The sequence below is a fragment of the Phyllostomus discolor genome, chromosome 7 (genome assembly GCF_004126475.2).
Source record: "Phyllostomus discolor isolate MPI-MPIP mPhyDis1 chromosome 7, mPhyDis1.pri.v3, whole genome shotgun sequence".
NCBI lineage: Eukaryota > Metazoa > Chordata > Mammalia > Chiroptera > Phyllostomidae > Phyllostomus > Phyllostomus discolor.
This window is the reverse complement of record NC_040909.2, coordinates 51,022,251-51,047,722: the sequence shown is the minus strand read 5'-3', so window position 1 is coordinate 51,047,722 and position 25,472 is coordinate 51,022,251. Positions and strand designations below refer to the sequence as shown.

The 25,472-nt window shown below is 36.4% G+C and overlaps 1 protein-coding gene and 1 long non-coding RNA gene across 2 annotated transcripts in view; one reads left to right on the top strand and one right to left on the bottom strand.

Annotated features, from left to right (window-relative positions):
• LOC118501644 overlaps positions 1-12,974 on the bottom strand; it is a 17,237-nt gene extending 4,263 nt beyond the window's left edge. The window contains exon 1 of the long non-coding RNA XR_004904278.1: positions 12,964-12,974. This is a non-coding gene — a long non-coding RNA (uncharacterized LOC118501644). The remainder of the gene's footprint in view (positions 1-12,963) is intronic.
• ARF4 (ADP ribosylation factor 4) lies at positions 7,106-25,472 on the top strand. Its single transcript, XM_028518088.2, has 6 exons — positions 7,106-7,639; positions 14,481-14,561; positions 15,039-15,148; positions 20,929-21,000; positions 22,932-23,057; positions 24,509-25,472. The coding sequence occupies exons 1-6, from the start codon at positions 7,573-7,575 to the stop codon at positions 24,593-24,595; spliced, it is 543 nt and encodes a 180-aa protein (XP_028373889.1). The 5' UTR covers positions 7,106-7,572; the 3' UTR covers positions 24,596-25,472.

The window sequence follows — 25,472 nt, the reverse complement described above, 5'->3', positions numbered from 1 at the left end:
TTTTGGATGCTTTTGTATCCTTACAAATCTTGAACTTTTTTCTAGACTGCAGTTAATTTTGTTAGGTAGAGCCAAAGCTCAATCTAGAACTATTATTCTTCACTACTGAGGCAAGTACTTTACCTACTGTCCCATAAATTACAAGGTTTGTGTTTTTTTTTTTCAATCTAGCTGACAGGAACAGGCATTGTTTCCAACCAACCCTGGGCACTGTTTCATTTGATGTTTTCTGATGGTCCTTTGCTTTGCATAGTTTCCTCACATGTATGTTGATCAGGAATCTGTTGAATATTTTAGGGAACCCTTTACAGATTTCTTTCTGTGCAAATGTTTTTTCTTTCTACACTGCTTTCTCCTCTCTGGAATTCTCTTCTAAAGTTTGGTTTCCCTAAACTATCAGCACAGAGTTTACCAGACTACCCTTCTGTTCCCCCTTTCTATGCTGTGGCCTAGAAACATTCTCAAGGCAGTAAACTGGCTCAGGGCCCAGTGTATTTGTTTCTGTTTCTCAGGACTCATTACCCTTCACTGCCTGGTGTTCAATGTCTTGAGAACCATTGTTTCTTATATTTTACCTGCTTTTTAAAAATCATCTTAAATGAGAATGTAAATCTGGTCCTTGTAACTTGATCTTGATGCAAAACTCCAGCAATCTGGTTTTAACAAGCCCTCCAAGGAATTCTGATACATGTCAAGTTTGAGAACCTTAGAGATATATAAGTTTAATGTTATTTCACTAACATCAATCATGTACCATGAGGACAGGATTATGAATCAGTACATTTAATTTTTGGAGGAAAAAACATTCTTGTAAGTAAATTCTCACATTCCTATGGTTTGCAGCATGGAAGATGTATCAGACATTTCAATTATTGTGAAACATTTCAAATATTTATACAGTCAGGATAGATGGAGATTGGGGCAAGGGGAGGAAGGCTTTGTCAAATAACCTTATCTCATTAATGTTGCTATGGTACAAAGTAGTTCTAGACATTTAGCTTTAACCTATATGTAATGATTTCTTTAACTGTGAAACTTTTATAAATGTTAGATGTGAATACAAATCTTAGTAGAATTAGTGGCCTCAAAACACGTCCCCATTATATAATCACTCTGCTTTAAAGGATCCTAGAAAATAGAGGAACAGTTCTTCTGGAAGTCAGGAAAGTGATTGCTATGAATCATTTGAAGGGAACTAGTCAAGTAGTTGTTTTCCTTATTTTTAGAAAGTTTCCTGCCAGAAACTTTAGTTTTTTAAAGATTTTATTTTTAGACAGAGAAGGGTAGGAGAAAGAGAGGGAGAAAAACATCAATGTGTGGGTTGCCTCTCCCATGTCCCCTACTGGGGACCTGGCCTGCATCCCAGGCATATGCCCTGACTGGGAATCGAACCAGTGACTCCCTGGTTTGCAGGCTGGTGCTCAATCCACTGAGCCACATCAGCCAGGTCTGGAAACTTTAAATAGTTTAGGACATATATAAAATTTATGCCACCTTTATGAATCAAATAAAGCAGGGGAAATATTTTAAATTAGGAAAGTAGGTGAATGTTTACTTATTAAAGTCATGAAGACTTTATTCTCTCTCAAGTCAGCAGTGTTTACCAAAATTATTTAAAAAATACAAACAAACCAACGCACCTTGACTCCCAGGAACCATAAGGGCATAGACCCAGAGATATATTCTTTCCCACAATATCAAATGGAATAAATAGAACTTTTTAAAAAAGATTTTATTTATTTATTTTTAGAGAGAGAAGAGAGGGAGAGAGAGAGAGAAATATTATGTGTGGTTGCTGGGGGCCGTGGCCTGCAACCCAGATATGTGGCCTGAGTGGGAATTGAAGCTGCAACACTTTGGTTCGCAGCCCACACTCAATCCACTGGGAATAAATAGAACTTTTTAAAAAATTTATTGATTTTAGAGATAGTAAAGGAAACATCAATTAGTTGTTCCAGTTATTTATTGGCTGTTTCTTGTATGTGCCCTGACCGTGGATCAAATACACAACCTTGGCATGCCGGGATGACACTTTAATCAACTGAGCCACCTAGCCAAACTTCTTTTTTTTTTAAAGAAGACTTAATAAAAGGTACTGAAACTAAGGGCAGGTATTAACTTCATGGCAGAGGCTTTGAGTGGCTGAGAGGTAATAGGTTGGGCAAAACCATCCCAAGACTCGGGGAATTCACATACCACTCCCTTCTTGAGACAAAAAATGGGGTGAATAAGATTCTTTATAGAATCACAGATACTCTTTCACTATTGTAGATAAATAATAATGTCCAGAGAACACGAATTTTAAACAAGATTAGTGATGAGTTAAGAAATGAGATAAAAAATGGATTTTATAGAGTGCTTTGAAAAATTCAATGAAAGTGATATGGTTTCCTTAAAAAGCTTGCATTCTAACGGGACATAAAGAATCAGCAAAAATATTACAATATTAAATTTCAGGGACTGGAAAATAAATATACAAGTGATTGAAAAGATCTCATTTTAAAAATCACATGAGTAAAACAATTCTTAGTGTTGTGTGTTGTTTATGAGCACATGCTTTAGAGTTGGGACAATCTTATAACACCTTCCTCGAAGTTGCTAGGATTAAATGAAATGTAGGACTTGGTAGATGGTAAGTGATTAAACAATAGCACTTTATTTTACCCGGGGCTCAACTTTTTTATTTTTAAAAATAAGAAGGCATTATTAAGAATAATGGTTAAGGGTGTTGACATCATAAGAAATGGGTTCTTATCCAAGTTCTGTTTATTATTTATGAATCCTTGGGCAGGTTACTTAAACCTCTCTGAACCTGATTATCCTTATCTTTATAATAGAGACATTTTAGTTGGCCATTAACATCCCATTTTGTAACTTCCATTAGCCACTTGATAAGTAGCACCTCTTAAACAGAAATGTACAAATTATTCTATTTTCTTCCTCTTCTTTTTGTTTAGGATTTAGAGGCTGGGGGAGGAGATCAGAATTCTTTCCATCTATTTTAAGAAAAACATGGATTAACATTTGGAAGATGTTATGAGGAGAGACTCATTTTCTTTTGTTTTGAGAAACTTAGTCAATTTGAGAATACCCTTAGAATCAGGTGAACATTGTTTTAAAAAATTCTACATAAAACTCAACATAGACATAAATACAAATTTTTTTTCTCTAGCAAGCTTCCAAAATGCAATTTTAAGTTATTTAACTGCTAAGCAACTCTTTACATGTGTCTCCAGTACAAAGGCAGGTTCTTGTCAAGGACAACAGTATTTAATTGCATCTAAGTTAAATTCTAGGAAAATCTCTAAGTTATTACAAAATTAAATATGTACTACTTTGCTGCAACCCAGACATTAATAAACGTTTATATTATATTGCTGAAACAATTTAAAAGTATGAGTGCAGGAAACAAATTGCTTTCCCTTTGCATTTCCTTGGCATTCTTTAATGTTGTATAATTAGTTACATTTAATTTTTGGAAATTAAAAAAAGGCAAGATAAAGTCACTGTAGAATACAGAATACCTTTCCCTTACACAGCTTAATAAGTAATTTTTTGTTCTTGACTGCCCAGTCATTACTGAGAAATGACAGTTTCTGAAGAGTAGTTCTACCAAATGAAGCTTTACCGAACAATATAAAACTACTTAAATCTTTTTGAAACTTTGCATACTTTTTAAAGGAGATTTTATTTATTTATTTTTAGAGAGAGAGGAAGGGAGGGAGAATGAGGGGGAGAGAAACATCAGTGTGGTTGCCTCTTGTGCTCCTCCAACTGGGGGATCTGGATTGCAACCCAGGCACGTGCCCTGACTAGGAATCAAACCAGTGATTCCTTTGGTTCATCACCCGGCACTCAATCCACAGAGCCACACATGCCAGGCCCAGATTTTTCTTATTCATTCCCATTCTACAGAATGCATCAGTTGGAATAAGCAACTACAGAACACCTAGGATGGCACTATTCGAAAAAAGATCGAATCTTTACCCTGGCATTGGGTCTAATTTCTGTTTTAATTTATCATTGTGAATTTATAAAATGCAGCAAAGTAAAAGAAAAATTGGAATACCTGGGCTAGGGATCAGTGAGGGAAATAAAGGGATATTTAAATAATTCCTTTTTTAAAAATTGATGTTTTCAGTTTTCTCCATTACAAACAATGCTGTAATGAATACTGAATTTCTTACAAGTACCACATAGCAAACTTAAGGGGAATTTTTGTTTCCACAAATTCCTGGAAGTGGAATTTTTGGATCAAAGAGTATGCGTGTTTCACAATTTGAGAGATCAACTGAATAAATTATCTTACATGCATATAATGGAATGCAGCCCTTAAAAAGAATGAGTTAAATCTGTAAATACTGATATTTTTAAATGTCCACAGCATATTATTAAATTGAAAAAGGAGTTGCTTCACACCATAAAATCCCATTAACATTTACATAGATATGTTAGCATTTCAGAGAGGAAAACCTGTAAGAATATAAAAGATTGGTTAACTCATTCATCAAATTAATCTGTCATTATGCTAGGAGAAAGACACCATACCCAAATACTACATACCATATGATTTCATTTATACAAAATTTTGGAAAGGGCAAAGCTATAGTGATAGCAAATCAATGGTGGGCCAGGGCCTGGAGGTGTGGATGATTACAAAGGAGTATGAAGGAATTTTTTAGAATAATAGATATGATTGATATTATGACATTGACTATATACATTTGTTAAAATTTAGCAAACTATATATTTACAACTGCTGAATCTTATTGCATGTAAATTTTATTTCAATAAAGTCAATTTTTTTAAAGTACAGATAAAGCTGTTTTTTTACTACCACTCCCAAACCAGGTTCCTTAACTCCCCAGGAAGAACCCCTCCTCTCTCCACACAGGTTAAACAGGTAACCACTATCACACACTTGGGAAAATCTACACTTTTATATTACTTTACAGCATTGTGTCATTATTTGGCTTTTTCCACTAACTGTATCTTGGCAATCTTTTCATTAGAATTTATAGTTCTTCATCATTCTAACTCCTGACAGTATTCCATAGTATGGCTATACCATAGTTTATTCAGCCATCTCTCTGTCATTCAACCATATTTGAATTCATGGTATGCCAAGTCCAAGGAATACACTGGAATATAAAAATGGACTAGAGCCCTGCCTTCTCAGTTTTTCACACAAGTGGGAAAAAGGAATGTTGTCAATAGTAATATTAGAAGTGAAGAGCAGTTATTCTTTGAGCTGGAGTTGAAGCAGGAGACAGCACAGGAAGAACTCTGAGACTGCAATACTATCACTGGCCAGCATGTATCACCCTGGTTGCCAGGAAACACCCTTTACCAAATAGGTAGAATAAATAGTAAACTGAGGCAGGGAGGAGGAAGGAGACAAGTCTCACATGCTAACTCAGCAGTCCTAAGGCTGTTCTGATATATTGCCAGGTGTTTCAGCATCACAAGAAACACTATATTAGCAAGAAAGAAAGTCCTTGAAATTCTATGTAACATTTCCACTATCTGGGAAAGAAAGCCTTGAAACTGTTTTCATCCCAAGGCCTGAATGTGGGAGAGGGTCCCCAGTGCCCAAAGAGCCCATAAAACAACTTTGGTTAACTGCCTACTTCTGGTCACTATCTGTCTTATGAGAAAGTCCCTGATACTTACAGAAAGAGCCCATGAATAACTTTGGAAAGTGCCCCAATTTTTAAAAAGATTTTATTTATTTATTTATTTTTAGAGAGGGAAGGGAGGGAGAAAGAGAGAGAAAAACATCAATGTGCGGTTGCTAGGGGTCATGACCTGCAACCCAGGCATGTGCCCTGACTGGGAATCGAACCTGCGACACTTTGGTTCGCAGCCCGCACTCAATCCACTGAGCTACGCCAGCCAGGGCAAAGGTTCCCCAATTTTATTTAACTGTCTCCTCTCTCGTATTTGTTTTACAACAAGATGACGAAGTTGAGTCTAGAGCAAGATAAGGATTTGGGCTAGCAAACCCCCAAGAAAGCTGGTGCCACATTTACCAGTTAATCAATATGTAACTTCTTTTCCTCCTATCCCACAACTATAGAAGTCCTGAGAACAAAGGACTCGCTCCTCCGGGGCTCAGGGTGCTCTTGGCTCTTGGGCCACAGGGCCTCTGGCCATCCAGCCTTAGGCTGCCCAGAGGCTTGCCACCCTGGTCTTCAGCTGCTCTTGCTTTTCTCACCCTGCTTTGCCCTGAAACTTTCCCTTTCACCCCCTACTCTACCCAGTCCTGTTCTCTTCTGTAGAAGCGGACCACTAATAAACTGATTACATACTACCAGATTTGCTGATATGTAATTCTTTACATGCGTCAGCAAGAAGATCCAGGTCTCTCCCGTCAACAAAGTCATTTAGTTAACCATTTTTTTCTAAAGGAGTTAAACTTGAAACAGATCTTTACAGTGGGTGAGCATCCAAAATGCAGTAACACTGTAGGACTTTGTGAGAAGTGGAGAAAATTATAGGGAACTTGCTTTTCCATAAATTTTTTTACAAGATGTATGGCTTATTTTGTAATAACAAAAACATTAAGATCATAAATATTCAAAGTGAGAAGGCTTCCCACTTCCTCCACATAAGGAATCAATCTTACTTGCTTCTGGGAGAGAAAAGATAGAAAAGCAAGCCTTCCTCGTTGGCTTCTTTTAAAAAGCTTGAAAATGTCTCGGAGTTCTTTCGTGTTGGCGTAGGATTAGGGATCTTCAATACGACCTCGCGTGGGGTTAGAAGCATCTAGGCTTAGCTTCTTCATCCGTTGCCATAGGCTGTCCGCCTGTTCAACCGGCTTTTAATTACTTATCCCCTTAGAAAGCAAGGCCCCTCTTCAACCCTCCACTAGGTCAACAGTCTGGTCCCCGCGTTCAACGTTTAAGTTCGAGGAGCCGGGGAACCTCCAAATCCCGTAGCTTTAGAAGACGGCCGAAAGGCAGAATAGACGGAAGTTAACTACCGCTTAACCCACAATGCACAGCTCACCTTTCCGGAAGCAAGGATTATAACCTCCCGGACGTACTTATCCGGCAGAAGAATCTCAGCTAGAGTCTCATTGGAAGCAAAAGAACGATGCATTGTGGGACTTTATATCCCCTTACGCCTGTGCTGACCTCGCCGGTTCCTGGAGCCACGTCCCGGAGGTGGCGGCGACTAGAGAAGCACGTAAGCGTAGCTGGCCACTCGGTTCCGTACGCAAGCGCAGTGACTCGGGCAGTACCGGAAGCGCAGGGGGATGGGTTGGCGGTGACGCGTTTCTGTCCGCGTTGGAGGGGCCGGGCCGCTGCTGGAGTCGCCTAGGCTGCCGCGTGACGTGGCACAGCCGAAGCCTTAACGCTAGAGCCGGATCTGCGGAGCCAGTGGTCGTGCAGGTCCGCGCCTCGCTTATTCCAGTCCCGGAGCTTCGTCCGACACGCAGGCTAGCGAGCCGACCCCGCCGCTCTCGTCCTCAGCCCGTTCCTTTGCGCTCAGTGTGCCTGGAGCGTGAAAGGAAAAGGCCGGGGGAAGCTCAAACCCCTTCTGCCCATCGCAAGTGCCACTACCGCCATGGGCCTCACCATCTCCTCCCTCTTCTCCCGCCTCTTCGGCAAGAAGCAGATGCGCATTTTGATGGGTAAGGAATCGAGACCCGAGTCCCAGCCCAAGAAGAAAGTCCCAGTTCGGCGGCCTCCCGGCCTTTTTTTGCTTCATTCCTCTGTGGTGGGGGAGGGGCGGCGGTTGGGGGTCAAGAGGAATTCTTAAGGGGGAACAATGGGATTAAGGATGGGTGGTCTTCCTAGAGCGGTCCAAGAGCCCCATTAGCGACTTGGGCAAAGTGTTCGCCTCCTGCGTTTGGCTTTCTCTCCTTGATGTTATTAAAAGCTTAACAAGATTAGGCGGAGATGTGGAGGAAGCGAACTCTCAGATCTCGCAGAGCCCGGAAGACTTTAGCGAGCCTCATTCTGAGAGTGCTTCTGGCTCTTCTCTACCGCGGGTGTGCAGAGGTCGGGAGGAAGGCTGAAGGACTCCAGCCTTCCTCCATTTCTTTCCGCCCCGTGTACACACTCTGCACACTGATGTGTGTGAACGTGCGGTCGCCGAGAGCCCGGAGCCGACCGCGGGAGGAAGTGTCCGGGCCCAGTGCACGCCAACAGTCAGAAGACTCCGGAGTCCTCAGCGCTCGTTTCTCTAAACTTTGTTTCGCGCTGGATTTCGCTTCATATTTTTTTTGTTTTTTGTTTGTATCTCTGAAAAGTGAGTTTTTCATAAATGTTTCTTTTAGTCTCTCTCAAAAACTAAATATATTTGTTTTACTTTCTTTGGTTTTCAAAATTTTTTTATCGGTAACTTTATTAGCCCAGCTGGCTAGGTATAATGAAAAAAACTTAAAAGGTAATTTTTTAAAGCTGGTTTTAAGATTTTAAGATTTTACAGATTTTAAGTAGCATCATGACGCTTAATTTTAGGGTAGTCTTAATAATTGCAAACGTGTTCTTTTTTAAGTCTTTGGGAAAGTAGGTTTTTTAAAAACTGCTTTTCACAGTCATTTTTTGTTTAGGTGAGGGAGAAGGGGCTTGTCACTTGGGTGATGTAAGCACTCCCCCCCCCCCCCCCCCCCCCCCCCCCCCGGTGGTACTGTGAGTGGCCTCTGCATCACAGTTAAGCTCCATGGGTACAAGTAATGTTAAAAAGTGGCCCTCTAACTCTAAAATTGAAACTTGCTGGTTCATTGTCTTGTTTTCTAGAGAGTGGAAGGGTTTTATTTTCGAGTGCTGCCATTGAAAGTTTTCCTAAACAAGGTTCAGTAATATTTCAAGATGTATTAAGATTAAGGGTGAACACATTTGGTTCTTTTGTCTTCTGAATTATCATGTTAAGATTCTAACTTCACAATTCATGGAACAATTGTTAATGAAATATTAAGATTACGGATAAACACATTTGGTTCTTTTTCTTTTTTTATTTTCCTGTGAAGATTCTAATTCTTCACAATTCATGGAAAAATTATTAATGAAATATTCACAAAGGTAAATCAAAGTATTCTTTTTCAGAGAGTTTCTCAGATTTCATTTATGACGACAAAATTTAGTAGGACAGCCATATTATTTAGGCCGTAAAAGTCGCTGAAAAATGGCAGTCTGAAAAAGGATCTGAAGTTAATGGGTGGACTTTGGACTGTGATAAATGAATTTTCAGATTGTTCCTTAAAGAGATTAACTAGTATGTTCTTGTGTTCCTGGAAATGTAGTATGGCTGGTCCTTTTACTGAAGATTATTAGAAATGAATTGCTGGTTTTTCATTTCCTTAGTCTTTGTGATGGCTAAAAGATTAGAGAGAGAAGAAAGGTAGAATTACACTGTAAGCACTTTACTGTTTTTGGTAGATTAGGGGAGTATTTCTTCCTCTAATCTACCAAAAACGATGGAAAGAAAATAGGAGAACAATAGTTCTTAACTTTGTATTTGTGAAGGTGATAGAAGTCAAGATCTGGAATTATTCATTTTATGTTAAATGTGTTGGTGTTGTTTTTAGATTTTGTTTATTTTTAGAGAGGGGAAAGGAAGGAGAAAGAGAGGGAGAGAAACGTAGATGTGTGGTTGCCTCTCGCAGCCTGCCCGCCTGCCCCCCCCAGCCCCCCCAGGGACTTGGCCCACAACCCAGGCATGTGCCCTGACTTGGGTATCGAACTGGCAACCCTTTGGTTTACAGGCTGGCATTCAATCCACTGAGCCACACCAGCCAGGGCTGTTAAATGCTTAATTACTCAGGTTTGGTATTCTTGTTTTGCATTATAATTTCAGGATAATCAGGTTTCCTAGATTAAAAGCACTGCAGTCACAAAGACAACTTTTATGGTAACTCATGAAATGAAGTAGAACCATATGATGGATAGAAAAAGAGGTGATTTGGAAGTTTGATAATTTTTAGAAATTCTTGTCCAGCTTTATGAGTGACAGAATAAATAATAGACACTCTTAAGATGTCTGCCCCTATTGAAGTATTAGAATTAAAAAGCTGTTAGCTACTGAGTCTGGTTTAACAAATGACTGTCAAGAAATTTTAAATTTTATTCCTACACCTGTTCCCAAAAGTTCAAGTAATTTCAAAAGGTGTTTGAAGTTACAGCTTGTAGTCAACTAATTAAAAACAATATCAGATTTAAAGTCATTTAAACTATATATTGACAGAAATCTGTCAATGGTAGTGTTTTCTCCCCAAGGAGAAATTACTCCTATGACTAATACTGAGCTTAAATTCAGAGTTTTCAACTTACATCTCTCATGTAGCCCTGCATTATGCTATTTTATGTATGATCTGGTAAGATGTAATTTTGGTTAATGACTCCCCACATTTTGTTTATATCTGAAAACCACTAAGGTATTTATTCTGTAGAGGAATTACTAATTCTCCCTGCACTTTCAAGTCTGACTGTTTAAAAAGCTGTAAAAGTGTAACTTTCTAAAAGAGTGCTAATACCAGTAAAGTTCTGCCTTGACCTTGTATGTGACTATTGGGGGGGCGGGGCAGAGAGGATCCTCTGGATGGTCAGACCTCTGAGTAATTAGATAAAATATTAAGATAGAGTGTGTCCATCAGAAAAATCTGAAAGTAGGATGGCAGTGTATAAATACTATTTGAGAGCTCTAGTATCAGACTAGGATTTGTTTTGTTTTTAATTTAAAAAATTGAGCTATAATTCACATAACCTGAAATTCATCCCTTTAAAATATACAGTTCAGTGGTTTTTTAGTATAGTCACAAAGTTTTGTAACCATCACCAACTGTCTTAATTCTATTTCCATCAGCCCAGAAAGAAACCTCATACCCATAAACTGTCATGTTTCTCTGGGTTTGTCTATTTAGAATATTTCGTATCATGGAGTTGCATAATATGTGACCTTTAGTGTCTAGTTTTTCCATTTAGAATCATGTTTTCAAGGTTTATTGATATTATATTATGTATAGGTACTTCATTCCTTTTTTTTAGCTAACCAATTTTGTTGTGTGTGTGTGTATATATGTGTGTGTGTATATACACACACATTTTGTTTTTCCATTCATCAGTTGATGGAACTGTGTTTCCACTTTTTTGGCTAATATGAATAATACTGCTATGAACATTTGTTAGTTTTGTGTGGGTATATGTTTTTAATTTTCTTGGGTAAATAAATACCTAGGAATGGAATTGTTGGTTAACATATTGAGGAACTGATAAACTGTTTTCCAAAGCAGCTACACCATTTTATATTTGCCAGTCTGAGGGATTTAATTTCTCCACAAAACCTAGGGTTTGAATATCTGTTCTCTATTATTCCTGTGATTCTGGGGACATTTCTGAACCTCAAATGCTGTATCTGAAAAATGAAGGGTTATTGTGGAGAATAAATTGTAAAAATGTATGGAATCACCTAGTGATGTGGTTGGACACAGTAAACACTCAATTTTAAATTACCATGAAGTTGTATTCCAAGCTTCCTGGTAGAAAATTTGAAAGATAAAGGAAAAAGTGAAGAAAAATATTAGCTGAAATCTTATGCACCTGAAAATACACTTTTTTTCTCTCCATTCCTTTTCCTTTCTGCATTTTTTTCTGAGTTAACACAATTGTAATCTAGCTTAATTAATCTATAAGTATTTCTTATATTTTATACATAAGAAATACTTATGTTTTAAGTATAAAATATACTTACATCTTAAGTATAAGTATGCCATAGTTTGGTAGACATACTTTTTAATGATTGGTAAAGATTTTGGGGGGTAGTTTTGTGTGTTAATACTTTGGTCAAAGTGTGTAGGTTTAGTTACGGAAAACCAAGTAATTTCAGTGTATCTTTCAATACAGTAAGTTGTTTATTGGGGTGGTAGGGAGGGAGGGCATAACTGGACTGTACAGATTAGAGTTTTATCTTGCCTGGTTGAGAATTGGTTATAGTTTTCATTTTGTGAAGAAGTCTCATTGCCAAATACTGCAACAGTAAGGAAATACAAACTTAAGAAATTACTAAAGTAGCACAAAATTGTTAGACCAAAATGTTTCGAGTAAAGAAAGACCTATATAATGAGTTTTAATTGGTGGTATACGTTAATGTTTGTATCTTTCAATAGAAAATACCTTTTAAAAAAACTTCTGGTTTTCACATATATAGCACTAGCATTTGGGGTGTGAGCCAAAAGATATCTTTGTGATTTTAGAATCTTCTATTCATTGTTCATAAACTATCTCTTAAGAGTGTAAATCCTCCTCAGGTGATACTGATCAAATTTAAAATAAAGCAAAATTCCCGTTTAACTAAGTCCAAATACAATTAAGCCCAAGTCAGAAGAATGGAAACTTAAGAAACTTATGACTACAAGTCATTTAAATATTGTCATATATAATTTTTTACTTTAAAAATAACTTGTGGATGCTTTAAAAACTTCATGGCTGCATTATTTTGTATACTGCCTTTTTAAAAATTATATGTAATATATTTGAGGTTATTAAACAGTCATCTTTCTGACAGGTTCCTTGTCAGGAACTTAACAAGTTAAACATTTTAATAAAGGAAATCTGCTTGGGAAATTATTCTTTTTTAATGAAAATAACGTAGTTTATTGTATTACAAAAAGATCTAACAATATGGAAGTATAATATATTAATTATACATATAAACAGGCATAAAACTTTTATTGGAAGGAAAATTAGATTACAGTAACTTAAAATAGTTATATAATCATAATTTTTCCTGGTTTTCTTCTATTCCTTGTCAATATTTTTGGATATACATTGTTTTTAAATAGTGTTATGACATCCATTTGGACCCCAGTGAGGACTGGCATGTGCCATAGTTCTCAAACTCATAACTCAAATGTTTTTTAATTGATACCTCAATTTCAATTCTTCTGACTTGGGCTTAATTTTATTTAGACTTAGTTAAAGGGGAATTTTGCTTTATTTTAAATTTGATCAATATTACCTGAGGAGGATTTATACTCTCAAGAGACAGCTTTTTTGAACAATGAAAAGATCATATGTTACTGTTTTCTCTATTTTTACTGAAGATGCCAAACTTTAAGGTAGCTACTTTTGTTTGTGTAGTTTTTAGAATTATGTTTTCTGATCTTTTTGGTAATATTCCATTTTCAAACAAAATACTTCCTGCTAACAGTTGGATTTTCTTATGTCCACAAGTGAGGTCTGAGAATGGGTTGCTCACTGTCTTAGTGTGTATGTAATAGTATTTTGGAAAGAATAAACCTGAACCCCATCAAGAAGAAGTGGGGACAAAGTTTGATTAGAGGACACCAGAATGAGAAGGTATAAGATTTCCAAGTTTACAGAGAGGTCTTGAAAGCTATCTTTTATAGGGAACAGAGGAGAAGGGGTTGTTATGTAGAATGAGTGAATTGTCTGTAGCCTTTAGTTCTGTTTTGAAGTAACTCATAAAAATTAAACTTGCACAGAAATGTAAATTAGGTAAGTGAGGTGATTTCTGGTTTTCTTTGAAAACTTAATAGTATTAGTTTTATGTGCCAAGTCTTGCTTTGATTTCAGTACCTGAAAAGCATCCTTGCTTAAATCAATACTCAATTGAATTCCAAAATCTGTGGTAGTGGAAATCCAGGTGACCAGATGTGATGTCCTTAGAACAATGGTATATGAAGTGAGAATTTTAGATATGGACCTTCAATTTATGAAGGCTTCAAACTGAAGAGTACGCAGATTTTGAGAGATTCATACAGAAAAGAAGCACTTAATTTACTTTTCACTATCACTGTAATAAGTACTATACCCGCTTGCTCTAGTGTGGATTTTTTTTTTCCAGAAACGAGCACATTCTTCCACAATTGCATAGTCTCAAGAGGAAGCATTTTAAGAATTTAGACATATATTGGAGATTAATATGATGGGTTCATTTGTGCAACCCAAATTAACTAGTCTTTTGTTCTTATTTTTGCACATTTAATGTTGAACTTTAAGTAGCAGGAAAGTTGGCCTCATTTTCCTTTATCATGTATGGATACTAGAGTGTAGTATTGAGTTTACTAATCTTCAAGTTAATTCTTTATTTACTTGTTCTTATGGGTACTCTGATTCTCTGATTCACTTTTAATTTTTTTATGTTAATAGATTATAGAATTAATACATACTTGAGTTGGAAGAGGTCATAGGTTATTTGATCCAATCCCCTTTATAACTAATTCCTCTGGCCTCAGTTTCCTAAAGTGACTTGTTTAAAGACACTTAACTAGTTCGTGGCAAAGCAAATCTAGAGCTTAAAGCCTGAATCAGTCAGATACTATTCTTTTCACTACATGCTATGTCTTTAGGTCCAGAAAGTGTTGCCTTTGAAAATCAGAAATGAGAATTTTATTTCTAATTCATTTATGCCTTGACCAGTCAACTTTAGCTTTCAAACTATATATTTGTTGTAAAAGTATGTTTTAGTGTGTCCTTTTGATCTAGATTTAAATCTGTGATGTCTTTTTCTAGTTGGATTGGATGCTGCTGGCAAGACGACCATTCTGTATAAACTGAAGTTAGGGGAGATAGTCACCACCATTCCTACCATTGGTAAGAAAGTTTACAGGTGATTATTATAAAGTGAAATAGAGTAACGTTTAATTTTGAAACTGCCTTGTTTTTTAAAGTCTATGTTTTTAGAATAGTTTTAGGTTCACAGAAAAATTGGGATGTTTCCCAGATTATCCCATGTCCTGATACATGCATACCTTCCCCTATTGTCATTATCACTCACTAGAGTGATATAGCTGTTACAATTGATCAGCCTCCATTTTTATATCATAATCACCAAAAGCCTATAGTTTATCTTAAGGTTCATTTTTGTTGTACATTCTATGGGTTTAGACAAATGTGCAATGACATGTGTTCATCATTATAATTCCTAGGTTTAAGTTTTGTTCGTTATCTAGTGGGACTTTTAAGAAGCAATTCTGACATAATTCCACAATAAAGGGATTTATTTTCTTAATGACATCATGCACAACAGCCTTTTGTGGGGTTTGTTTTGTTTTGTTTTGTTTTTTGTAGGTTTTAATGTGGAAACAGTAGAATATAAGAACATTTGTTTCACAGTATGGGATGTTGGTGGTCAAGATAAAATAAGGCCTCTCTGGAGGCATTACTTCCAGAATACCCAGGTAAGGAATGGTATACATTTTTAATAACTTTTCTTCATAGGTTTCATGCTCTAGAGTTTGTTAATATCTAATGTTTAACTAGCTGTTGGTGTTTACTGTATGAGTTGGCATGCCTCTTATCACTACTTCATGTTCTTCAGTAGACTCTCACTCAAGCTGTGGAAGGCTAAATTACTCAGTGGACAAGTTACATAGCTATCACAGTAATGTTTTAAAGTGGAGGGTTGTTCTCAGAATTGAATTTAGATGTCTCATCGGTAGATTTTATTATTAGTTTAGAAAATATTGTCTGTTTAATTTTCTGTCATTATAGTTTTTTATGAATGTAAGACAGTCCTTTTTTGTCCCAGTTAATTGTTACTTTATTAAAATACGTTACAAAAATATAAATAAGGTAGATCTACTCAATTGATTTGTAAGATACTTTTATGTTGTCATGTAGTATATATAATACTGACATGGAGGAGATATTAGAGCAGAAGTTCTCTAGTTGGCTGCAATTTAGAATCACTTGGGCAGCTTTCACAGTTGCAAAGTCCTAATTGTAACCCCAGACCACTTGAATCAGAATCTCTGGGGATATAAACTAGGCATTAGTAGTACTTCACAAACTTTATTGTGCCTATTAAGTACCTGGGTATTTGTTAAAGTACAGATCAATTTACTAGGGCCTGGCTGAGTAAGGCCTGAGATTTCTAGCAAGGTTTTAGGTAGTAGTGCTGATACTGCTGGTTTAGGGACCTTACTTTGAGGGAGGAGCAAGTGCTATTACAGAGATTTTCAACAGCACCACTATTGACATTTCGGGCATTCCTGGCTCCTGCCCACCAGGTGACAGTAACAACACCCTCCTTCTCCCTAGCCCAGTTGCAACAACCCAGAATGTCTCCACATGCTGCAAAATGTCCCCTGGGGACAAAATTGTTCCCTCTCGAGAACCACCACTCCAGGTCTAGTTTTACTCTTACATATAAGGAAACTGAATGTTGGAATGACTTACCTAAGACTGGAGAGCCAGTTCTTGTTCTGCATTTCTGTTTAACCTGCTTTCTACTCTGTTGTGTTTTCCAAAATAATGTGATGTTAACAACCACTTCATATGTTCAAGATTTGCAGATGTTAGTCATTCTTGATCTCTAACACAACATTGTACACAAATGAGGTACCTTGTCACCAGGTGGCAGTGAATACCCTAGATGAGGGGCTGAAAGCAACCAGGTTTAAGTAGTATGTCATGTTAAGTAAAAGGCTTGGTTTAGAATGTTTCTATTCATTAGCATAGATGTGGTTAGAAAAGATATTTTGATACAAGTTACATGCTTTAAAAGACTGTTTTGGAAATTTTCAAATAACTCAAAAGGGGAGAGAATAACGTAATAAATTCCCATATATCTCTTATTTAACTTCAATAATTAGGATATGGCCATTATTGTTTATTTAGTACTCTTCTCTAATGTACTTCAGCTTTTGGATTATTTTAAAGTGAGTCAGAAAAACTGAAGTAAGTTATAGGTATTTCACTTAGGGGAAAAACATTTGAAGTAAAATTAAGGGTGAAGTAGAACTTTGTTAATCCTAATCCTTATAATTCTTAACCAAGGGTAAGCCTGGTCTTATCCCTAGTTTTTTTTTTTAGAATATTTTGTAATTTACTTTTGAGATCTTAACTTGAGATTAGACCCATTCCTGGCCTCTTTGGGTCACCTTAAATCAAAAGTCTAAGTACTTCTGTCTAGGGCCTTAAGGCCTGCTGGAGAAAACTTTATGCCACCTGATATAATCACAGCTAAGCTCTTACAGTTAGTTTTCCAGCATTCCTGACCAGTTCTTTCAGCTATAAAATTTAGAAGAAACTAATCGTGCCATTTAACCATGCTTCTAACTTGTGTTAACAAACCAGGACAGTGTTTATTATAGTAAATTCCTCTTTCCTCACTAGATAATTCCAATTATTTTGTTATAAGTAATTAAGCAAATTTGTAGCCATTTAAGTAATCTTTTCTCAGCGTAGCCAAGCTTATCTTTAGAATCCTAGATTTTCTACACTCTTGATTCTAGACAGTCCAAGGAAGTAACTTAGAATTTATTCTTAAAATAATTCTCCCTCTCAGTAACATTATTTTGGGACTACTAGTGTTACTTAAAAGAGAACAAAAGTGGATTGTTAATACAGAAAAAACTAGATCCCTTTTGGTGGCATTTACTCTTTTTTTTTTTTTTAAAGATTTTATTTATTTATTTTAGAGAGGGAAGGGAGGGAGGGAGAGGGAGAGAGAAACAAACATCAACGTGCGCGGTTGCTAGGGGTTATGGCCTGCAACCCAGGCGTGTACCCTGACTGGGAATCGAACCTGTGATGCTTTGGTTCTCAGCCTGCACTCAATCCAGTGAGCTACACCAGCCAGGGCACATTTACTCTTTTAGAGGGGTAGATTCTAAAATGGAATAACTTTGGGAATAGGAAGAAAGGAGAAGCCAACATGTAAGTAAATGCCTGTGATAAACCAAGCAAGATACTAGATATTTTTATACTTTTATATTTTAATTTTTAAAAGGCCCATAAAGTTGGTGGTATTGTTTTAGAAAAGAGGAAGCATGATTATGGATTAGGTAATTTATATAACTAATAAGTAGTGCTGAGATTTAAATTTGGGTATCTTTTACCATGCCATACTGGCTCTCATAGTGTCAAAAGTGTCTTCAAAGATTAGGATGTTTGAAATGATGGTTTTCAGATAAAGGGAAATGGATTTGAAAGTTGCTATATCAAAATGATATGTCATTTAATCATTATAGCCTTACATAAGTATTAGGTACCACAGCAAACTCAGTGTAATACTGAGAGGTAAATATAAAATGATATATGTAGGTCTTTGCCCTTGGTGGATTTCATCTGGTTACTTACATAAATACTAACAAGACATTTTGTGATGAAAGTAACAAATGATCATAAATACTCTGTGGTCAGGATTGTGGGGAGAACATTCAAAGTAATCACTACTATTAATAGGAATAGATTTTAATAAAGCTGTAAAATTAATCTGCCCTCTTTCCAGTTGAAAAATTTTTGTACTTTTGCATTTTAATGATTTCAGAAGTCTATTCAACTAGCTGCTCCCCAACTCCACTTCTTTTGTAGTATAAAATTCTAATATTTGTGAATATCTTTAGGAATGATTACTACCTCCCTTTTTGTTAAGAATTTCTTGTTTGATAAAGTCAACTGTCAGTTTTTCTTGATATATTTTGCTTAAGAACTTCCTTATGCTCACTGAGTTGGCAGGCAACATTCTGGAGCAAGACTGACTTTTCCTGATGAAGCATATAAAAACTGCTGTACTGTGACCCCTCCTTTTTTTTTTTTTTAACAATTTGTGCACATCTTTAAATACGTTAGTAAATTGATGAATTTGGCTTATTTTCCTTTGTCCCCACTTGTGGCTATTTTGTTACTTAAACTTACCTGCACTTAAACATGCAAGGGCATAGGGAAGGAGGGAAATGGGGTAAAATTTATTCTTAGTGCAGTTGAGAAATCAGTTTGGTTTTTTAAAAATATATTTTATTGATTATGCTATTACAGTTGTCCCATTTTCCCCCCTTTCACTCCCCTCCACCCCCCTCTCCCACCCACATTCCCCCTCTTTAGTTCATGTCGATGTGTCATGGCTTCTACATTTCCCATGCTATTGTTGCCCCCCACCGCGCCCCCCATCTGTTTTCTACCTACCATCTATGCCACTTATTCCCTGTACCTATTCCCCCTCTCTCCTCCTCCCACTCCTGTTGCTAACCCTCCATGTGATCTCCATTTCTGTGGTTCTGTTCCTGTTCTAGTTGCTTGCTTAGTTTGTTCTTCTTTTCCTTTTAGGTGTGGTTGTTAATAATTGTGAGTTTGCTGTCATTTTACTGTTCATATTTTTTATCTTCTTTTTCTTAGATAAGTCCCTTTAACATTTCATATAATAAGGGCTTGGTGATGATGAATTCCTTTAACTTGACCTTATCTAGGAAGCACTTTATCTGCCCTTCCATTCTAAATGAAAGCTTTACTGGATACAGCAATCTTGGATATAGGTCCTTGCCTTTCATGACTTGGAATACTTCTTTCTAGCCCCTTCTTGCCTGTAAGGTCTCTTTTGAGAAATCAGCTGACAGTCTTTTGGGAACTCCTTTGTAGGTAACTGTCTCCTTATCTCTTGCTGCTTCTAGGATTCTCTCCTTCATTTTAATCTTGGGTAATGTAATTACGAGGTGCCTTGGTGTGTTCCTCCTTAGGTCCAACTTCCATGGGACTCTCTGAGCTTCCTGGACTTTCTGGAAGTCTATTTCCTTTGCCAGATTAGGGAAGTTCTCCTTTATTATTTGTTCAAATAACTTTTCCACTTGTTCTCTTCCTCTTCTCCTTCTGGTACCCCTATAATTCGGATGTTGGAATGTTTAAAGATGCCCTGGAGGTTCCTAAGCCTATCCTCACTTTTTTGAATTCTTGTTTCTTCCTGTTTGGTTGTTTCTTCCTTCCTTCTGGTCCACTCCATTGATTTGAGTCCGTTTTTCTTCCCACCACTATTGGTTCCCTGTGCATTTTCCTTTATTTCACTTAGCGTAGCCTTCATTTTTTCATCTAATTTGTGATCAAATTCAACCAATTCTGTGAGCATCCTGATCACCAGTGCTTTGAACTGTGCATCTGATAGGTCATCTATCTCTTTGTCACTTAGTTGTATTTGTTGTGGAGCTTTGATCTGTTCTTGTTTGGGCCTTGGGGGGTGGGGGGGTTCTTGTGGTGCCTGTTCTGTGAGTGGTGGAGCCTTATGTGTTAACCAGGGTGGGTAACCCAGTTGCTGGGTTGTGACACAGTATGTGGGGGTGAGGTCTGAGGGGGAACAATGGCGCCCGTTCTGCTCTCTGCCAGATTTCAGTCCCTTGCCCCGTGTCCCACAAGGAAACTGGACCCATCTGGTGCTGATTCCTGGGTGGATAGGTTTGTGTATGCTCCAGGACCCTGTGGGTCTCTCCAAAGAACTCTCCTGTGAGGCTGGGAGCCTCTTCCCAGCACCTCAACCCCCACAGGTGTTTTCAGTTGGTGTTTTGAGGCCTTATTTCCCAGCACTGGAACCCTGGGTTGCACAGTCTGCCTCACTCCCCAGTTTCTTCTGGTTTACCTGTGGGAGAATGTGGGATCTCTCGGTCAGCCAGCCGCCTTGTGTGCAGTGCCTTTCTTCACAATGGCCTTCTTGCTGGGTCTGCCTGTTGCCACCTGCCTGCCCAGGGTCCGCCCAGTGCCACCACTTTTTGTGCTGGGACCCCTCTCCACCCTGCCATCGGGACTCTGCTCTGCCTATTGGGTCTGGATGAATGTGTCTATTTTAACTCCTTGGTTGTAGGACTTCCATACAGTTCAATTTGCTGTCAGTTCTGATTGTTATTTTGTTTCTAAATTGTTTGTTTTTGTTTGTGTGAGGAGGCACAGTGTGTCTACGTATGCCTCCATCTTGGCAGGAAGTCCCAGTTGGTTAAAAGTAAGATTTCTTTGCTTTAAAATAACATTTCAAAAATAAGTAAATAAATAAAATAACATTTCAAATATTGAAATTAAAAAGTGCTCAAATTGGTTTTCTGTACTTAGAGCCCATTTCTTTTTCTATTTTTTATATAATAGGATATTTTGTTCACAACAGTTACCTCTTGATAATGTTTTGCTGCCTATACTTGTGTTTCATATTTAGTGTGTCCTTTAAATTTAGCTGTCATAATTTATTTAAACTATTTTTCTCCAGGGTCTTATTTTTGTGGTAGATAGCAATGATCGTGAAAGAATTCAGGAAGGAGCTGAAGAGCTACAAAAAATGGTAAGAATATTTAAAAAATTTTATAATTTCCAGGATGCATTTTTCTGGGTGACAGTGGTGGTGTTAGTGGTAACAGCGTTTACATTATGCAAATGAAACTTTTTAGAGCTTGAAAAATTTTCTAGATATAGTTCCTTGAGGAACTATCATCACAGGTTCTTAAGAATAAGAACATAAAAATTTCCTATAGAGCTTCTAAAAAAACACACAGAAGAGGAGCTACTTCAGTAAGTTAGGAGGAAAGCGCAGCTTGTTTTCAGAATGCTCCATGAGTGATTTTGATGCATATCACTGGTTGAGGCTGTGTCTACATTAGCCCAGTCTTTATTTGATAGATATAAAATCTATAGTTTTGAAACTTTAGTGATGTAGGGATCCTGGTTCACATTCCTTGTTCCTAAGGTCGATTCCTTGTTCTCTATATTGTGCCTATAATGTATACTTTGAAATGTTTTGTAATAGTAACCATAATAAAGAATTCCACTGGAATTTGAGCGCCACTTTGGGAATCAAAGGGTTGCCGGTTTGATTCCCAGTTGGGGGCATGTGAGAGGCAACCATACATTGATGTTTCTCTCCCTCTTTTTCTGTAGAAATAAATAAATAAAATCTTAGAGAGAGGGGGAGAAAAATTCCACTGGAATGCAGTAGGATTTTGGTTGACATGGCATTTTGGCTTTACCATATATTGGAAAGTTTTCATTCGTGTTACTAAAAAGCCTCATTGGGGAGTTGTTGAGGGAAACGTGTCATGGTTTCAAATTGCAACCATACAGTTTTTACTCAAATGAGATCTTGATTCTCATTCATTGTTCCTCAGGCTGGAGCTCAGTTGTAAAACCAGTGTGTCAGTATGTGTAACTAAATAACTGGTGGGGAGGGGGGATGGGGATGGATTGTCTAATGAGGTAAATATTACCCCTACTCTTTCTTCCTTTTTTTTTTTTTTGTAAATAGCTTTTAGATAAAGTCACATACCATTAAACTTCACTCATTAAAATATAAAAAGTTAGTGGATTTTTAGTTTACACAATATTACAGTTATTACCACAGTCTAATTTTAGAAAATTTCATCAGCCCACAAAGAAATTGTAGAACTATTAGTATTTATTACCTGTTCCTTTCCTTACTCCACCCCACACTCCTAGGCCTGACATACACTAATCTACTTTCTGTCTTTATACATATACCTATTCTGGATGTTCATATACTTGGAATCATGCAATATGTGGTTAAACTTTTTGTTACTTTTCACTGAGCATAAATTTTCGAGGTTCATATTGTATTGTATCATGTATTAGTGCCTTATTTCTACTGACTCTCTACTCTTGGGGTTTTGTGGGGGTGTGTTTTTTTGTTTTGTTTTTTTGTTTTTTTGCTTTAACATCTTTTTTAAAATTTTTATTATATATTTTTTTCCATTACCATTTAGTCTCCTTATACTCCCCAGCCCCAACAGTCACCACACCTTGTTGCCCATGTGGAACTTATTCTTATATCTTTCATGATGTTGTTAATTCCCTAATCATTAAATTGTTGCCTCACTGTTGTGTAGTCCATCCAGCTGGCTGGAAAGGATAAAAGTCCAAAAAGAATCATTATCTAAATACTGTACTTTTACTACTAAGTACCATAAGATCCTGTCATAAATATTTATTGCCATGTGTGTTGCTTCAGCTAGCCAGTCTTGACCTTCAATGGATGATCATGAAGACTGAGTGAATGATTTACCTTAATGGAGTATAGGATGATTGGCTTGAAAAATTTTACTTTACATGAAGACATACAATTATTTGCTCAGGATTTAGAAACTGAAGGATAAGAGATTTAAGTGAATAGTATATGTAGGAAGACAGTGTTTTTTACCTAGTTTGTACAGTAATGGGATCCCAGTATTATAGTTGTTAATATGTGTGAGCTTTTATTTTTAGCTTCAGGAAGATGAGTTGCAAGATGCAGTGTTGCTGCTGTTTGCAAACAAACAGGATTTGCCAAATGCTATGGCCATCAGTGAAATGACGGATAAATTAGGTCTTCAGTCTCTTCGTAACAGAACAGTAAGTATTTATTTTATATTAATATCCTGACTCTAAGAAGTACGAAGATAATTGTTTTATCTAGTATTTAGTTTAAAAATTTATTAACTGTCCCCTTTGAACAGATAGTGAGCATTATTTTACAGTAGTAAACTCTTGTTTATACAAACATAAGCCCTTAATTTCATACCTTTATAAATGTGTTAAATTTTACTTGAAGGTATGCTGATACCATCTCCATTTTTTTAGCTTTTAATGTATATCTGTTAAGGATCCAGGGATTTAAATATCTTTATTTGATGTTTCTTATTTTACCCTCAAAATGTTTAATATTGATAAATATGTGGAGAACTGTACTGTATGAGAATCATAATATTTAAAGATTGTTGATATTTTTAATTTTATATGTTTTAAATAGCTCTGCAGCAAATATATTTGTAATTTGGCTTTTAGCAGCCACATTTTAGATAATACTGTTTTGCACTGTTTGTATTGTAATGTCAAAAGCTTTCAGGACCATTAATTATGATACTAAATAAATTTTAAAATGTAAAATTACAAGAAGTATTTGCTCTCTAATTGCTTATTTTATATCAGTGATTTAAATATTGGCAAATACGTTCTTACATGTAAAGTTGGTATCACAAACTGTTAGCGTGCCTTGTGCTTTACAATAGTTTTTCATTAGCTTGTCAGCAAGGCAAATACTGGGCTGTTGCAATAACTGTAAAGACTGTTTGAGATGTTCCAGGCTGATTTAAATAAAATAAACTGCAAATGATACCAGTTTTCCATGCTATGACAATATGAATTCATATCTTTTCCCAGCCTTTTAGGGTGTTTGGTGTTCAAATAATACTTGGCAGCATGATATACTTGCAGTGAACTTGCAAAATTAAATGAAGGTCTTTATTCTATGGCAAAATAAAACTGGTCAATAAAGAAATTAATAAAAATAAACTATCCATTATAGGTAATTAAATTGCTTTATACATATTTTTAATGGAAAACAAGAGGGTTATAAGTACTAGGTGGGTAGTTTTATTAGTTAACTAATTTTCCCATGAATGTCTTTTCAGATTAACTAGTGGATAGTTGATTAAATTTAATGTATGGGTAGAAGTAGCTTTAAATGTGAAAGTTTTTTGAGAAATAAGAGTTATGAGAAAACTCCCAACCTATGTACAGTTACTGAGGTCATTAAATATAAAATTAATCATTTAATGATTAATCATTAAATATATTGATTAATCATTAATCATTTGATACATGTAGTACTGTAATGTATCTGTTCATTTATTTCTGTGGTTTTATATACTTTGTTTCCATTTTTCCTGTACGTTTATGGTAACTGCTAACTAAATAATACCCCTCAGCAGTTGGGAGGAAAATAATTTTCTGATAAAGAAATTTTAAACACTGTTATATGTAATTTTTATGTTAATCAAGTGTTTCTTGTCCTTTCTTTATAGTGGTATGTTCAAGCCACTTGTGCTACACAAGGAACTGGTCTGTATGAGGGACTTGACTGGCTGTCAAATGAGCTCTCAAAACGTTAAATGAAACTGGATATCTAACCAAGGACATGTTTGATAGAATTGGTCTAGGCTTGTTACAAAAAAATTAGTTTGCATCTTGGTTATTAAACAGTTTCTGGGACTGGTTTGGGCAGAATATTACAGCATTTAAACATATTTTGTTGCCAATTATTGTTTACCAAGTATAATGTTGCACTAAAGGCAATATGCTTGGTTTTAAAGAAATTCTCCTTAACTTGGGGGGGGGAGTGTCCTCTTAATTTTATTTCTTATACACCTAAATGCCTGGACTTAGTTATTGTGACACCTTTAAAATAAATCTGTTTTGAATGTTTTTTGAGCCCACAAGAAATAATGTTTTAAAGTTATCCCCTTGCTACTTTACTGATAACCTTTATCATTCCTGGGACAGTCTGCTGATTTAAAAAGAAATGTAGCATTCCATTTGTATTTATTTTTCTCCCTTGCCAAAAAGATTTCTAATACTACTTGTACCAGCCAGGGAAATGCTCCAAAACACTATTGAGATATCTTGCACTGAGCAACTTAGTATTTTTTCCCCATTATTGACTCCTGGTTTCCATCAGCCAAGCTTACCTTGGTGTGGTTTGGATTTGATAGGTAATTAGTTCTGTGCTGGTAGCAAAGAGTTCATACTGAGATGATTTTTAATATCCAGCAGATTGTCTTTCTTTACATTGTATCTTTTTTATGTTGCATGTTGCTTTTGGCATCAGCCTGACTCTTTGCCCAGTATATGATAGTTCTGCTGATGTTTTATTGTTTATTGGTGAACATATCTTCATTGAGAGTTTTTGGAAACTCATCAAACTCAAATGAGTATGTTTTCTTCATAGCCCATTTGGGATTATTCCTAATAAAATGATAAAATATGTAA

Coding starts and splice junctions, on each gene's coding strand:
- ARF4 (XM_028518088.2), top strand. CDS start 7,573: ATGGGCCTCACCATCTCCTCCCTCTTCTCCCGCCTCTTCGGCAAGAAG. Junction 7,640..14,480: donor GCAGATGCGCATTTTGATGG/GTAAGGAATCGA, acceptor GTCTTTTTCTAG/TTGGATTGGATGCTGCTGGC. Junction 23,058..24,508: donor AGTCTCTTCGTAACAGAACA/GTAAGTATTTAT, acceptor CTTTCTTTATAG/TGGTATGTTCAAGCCACTTG.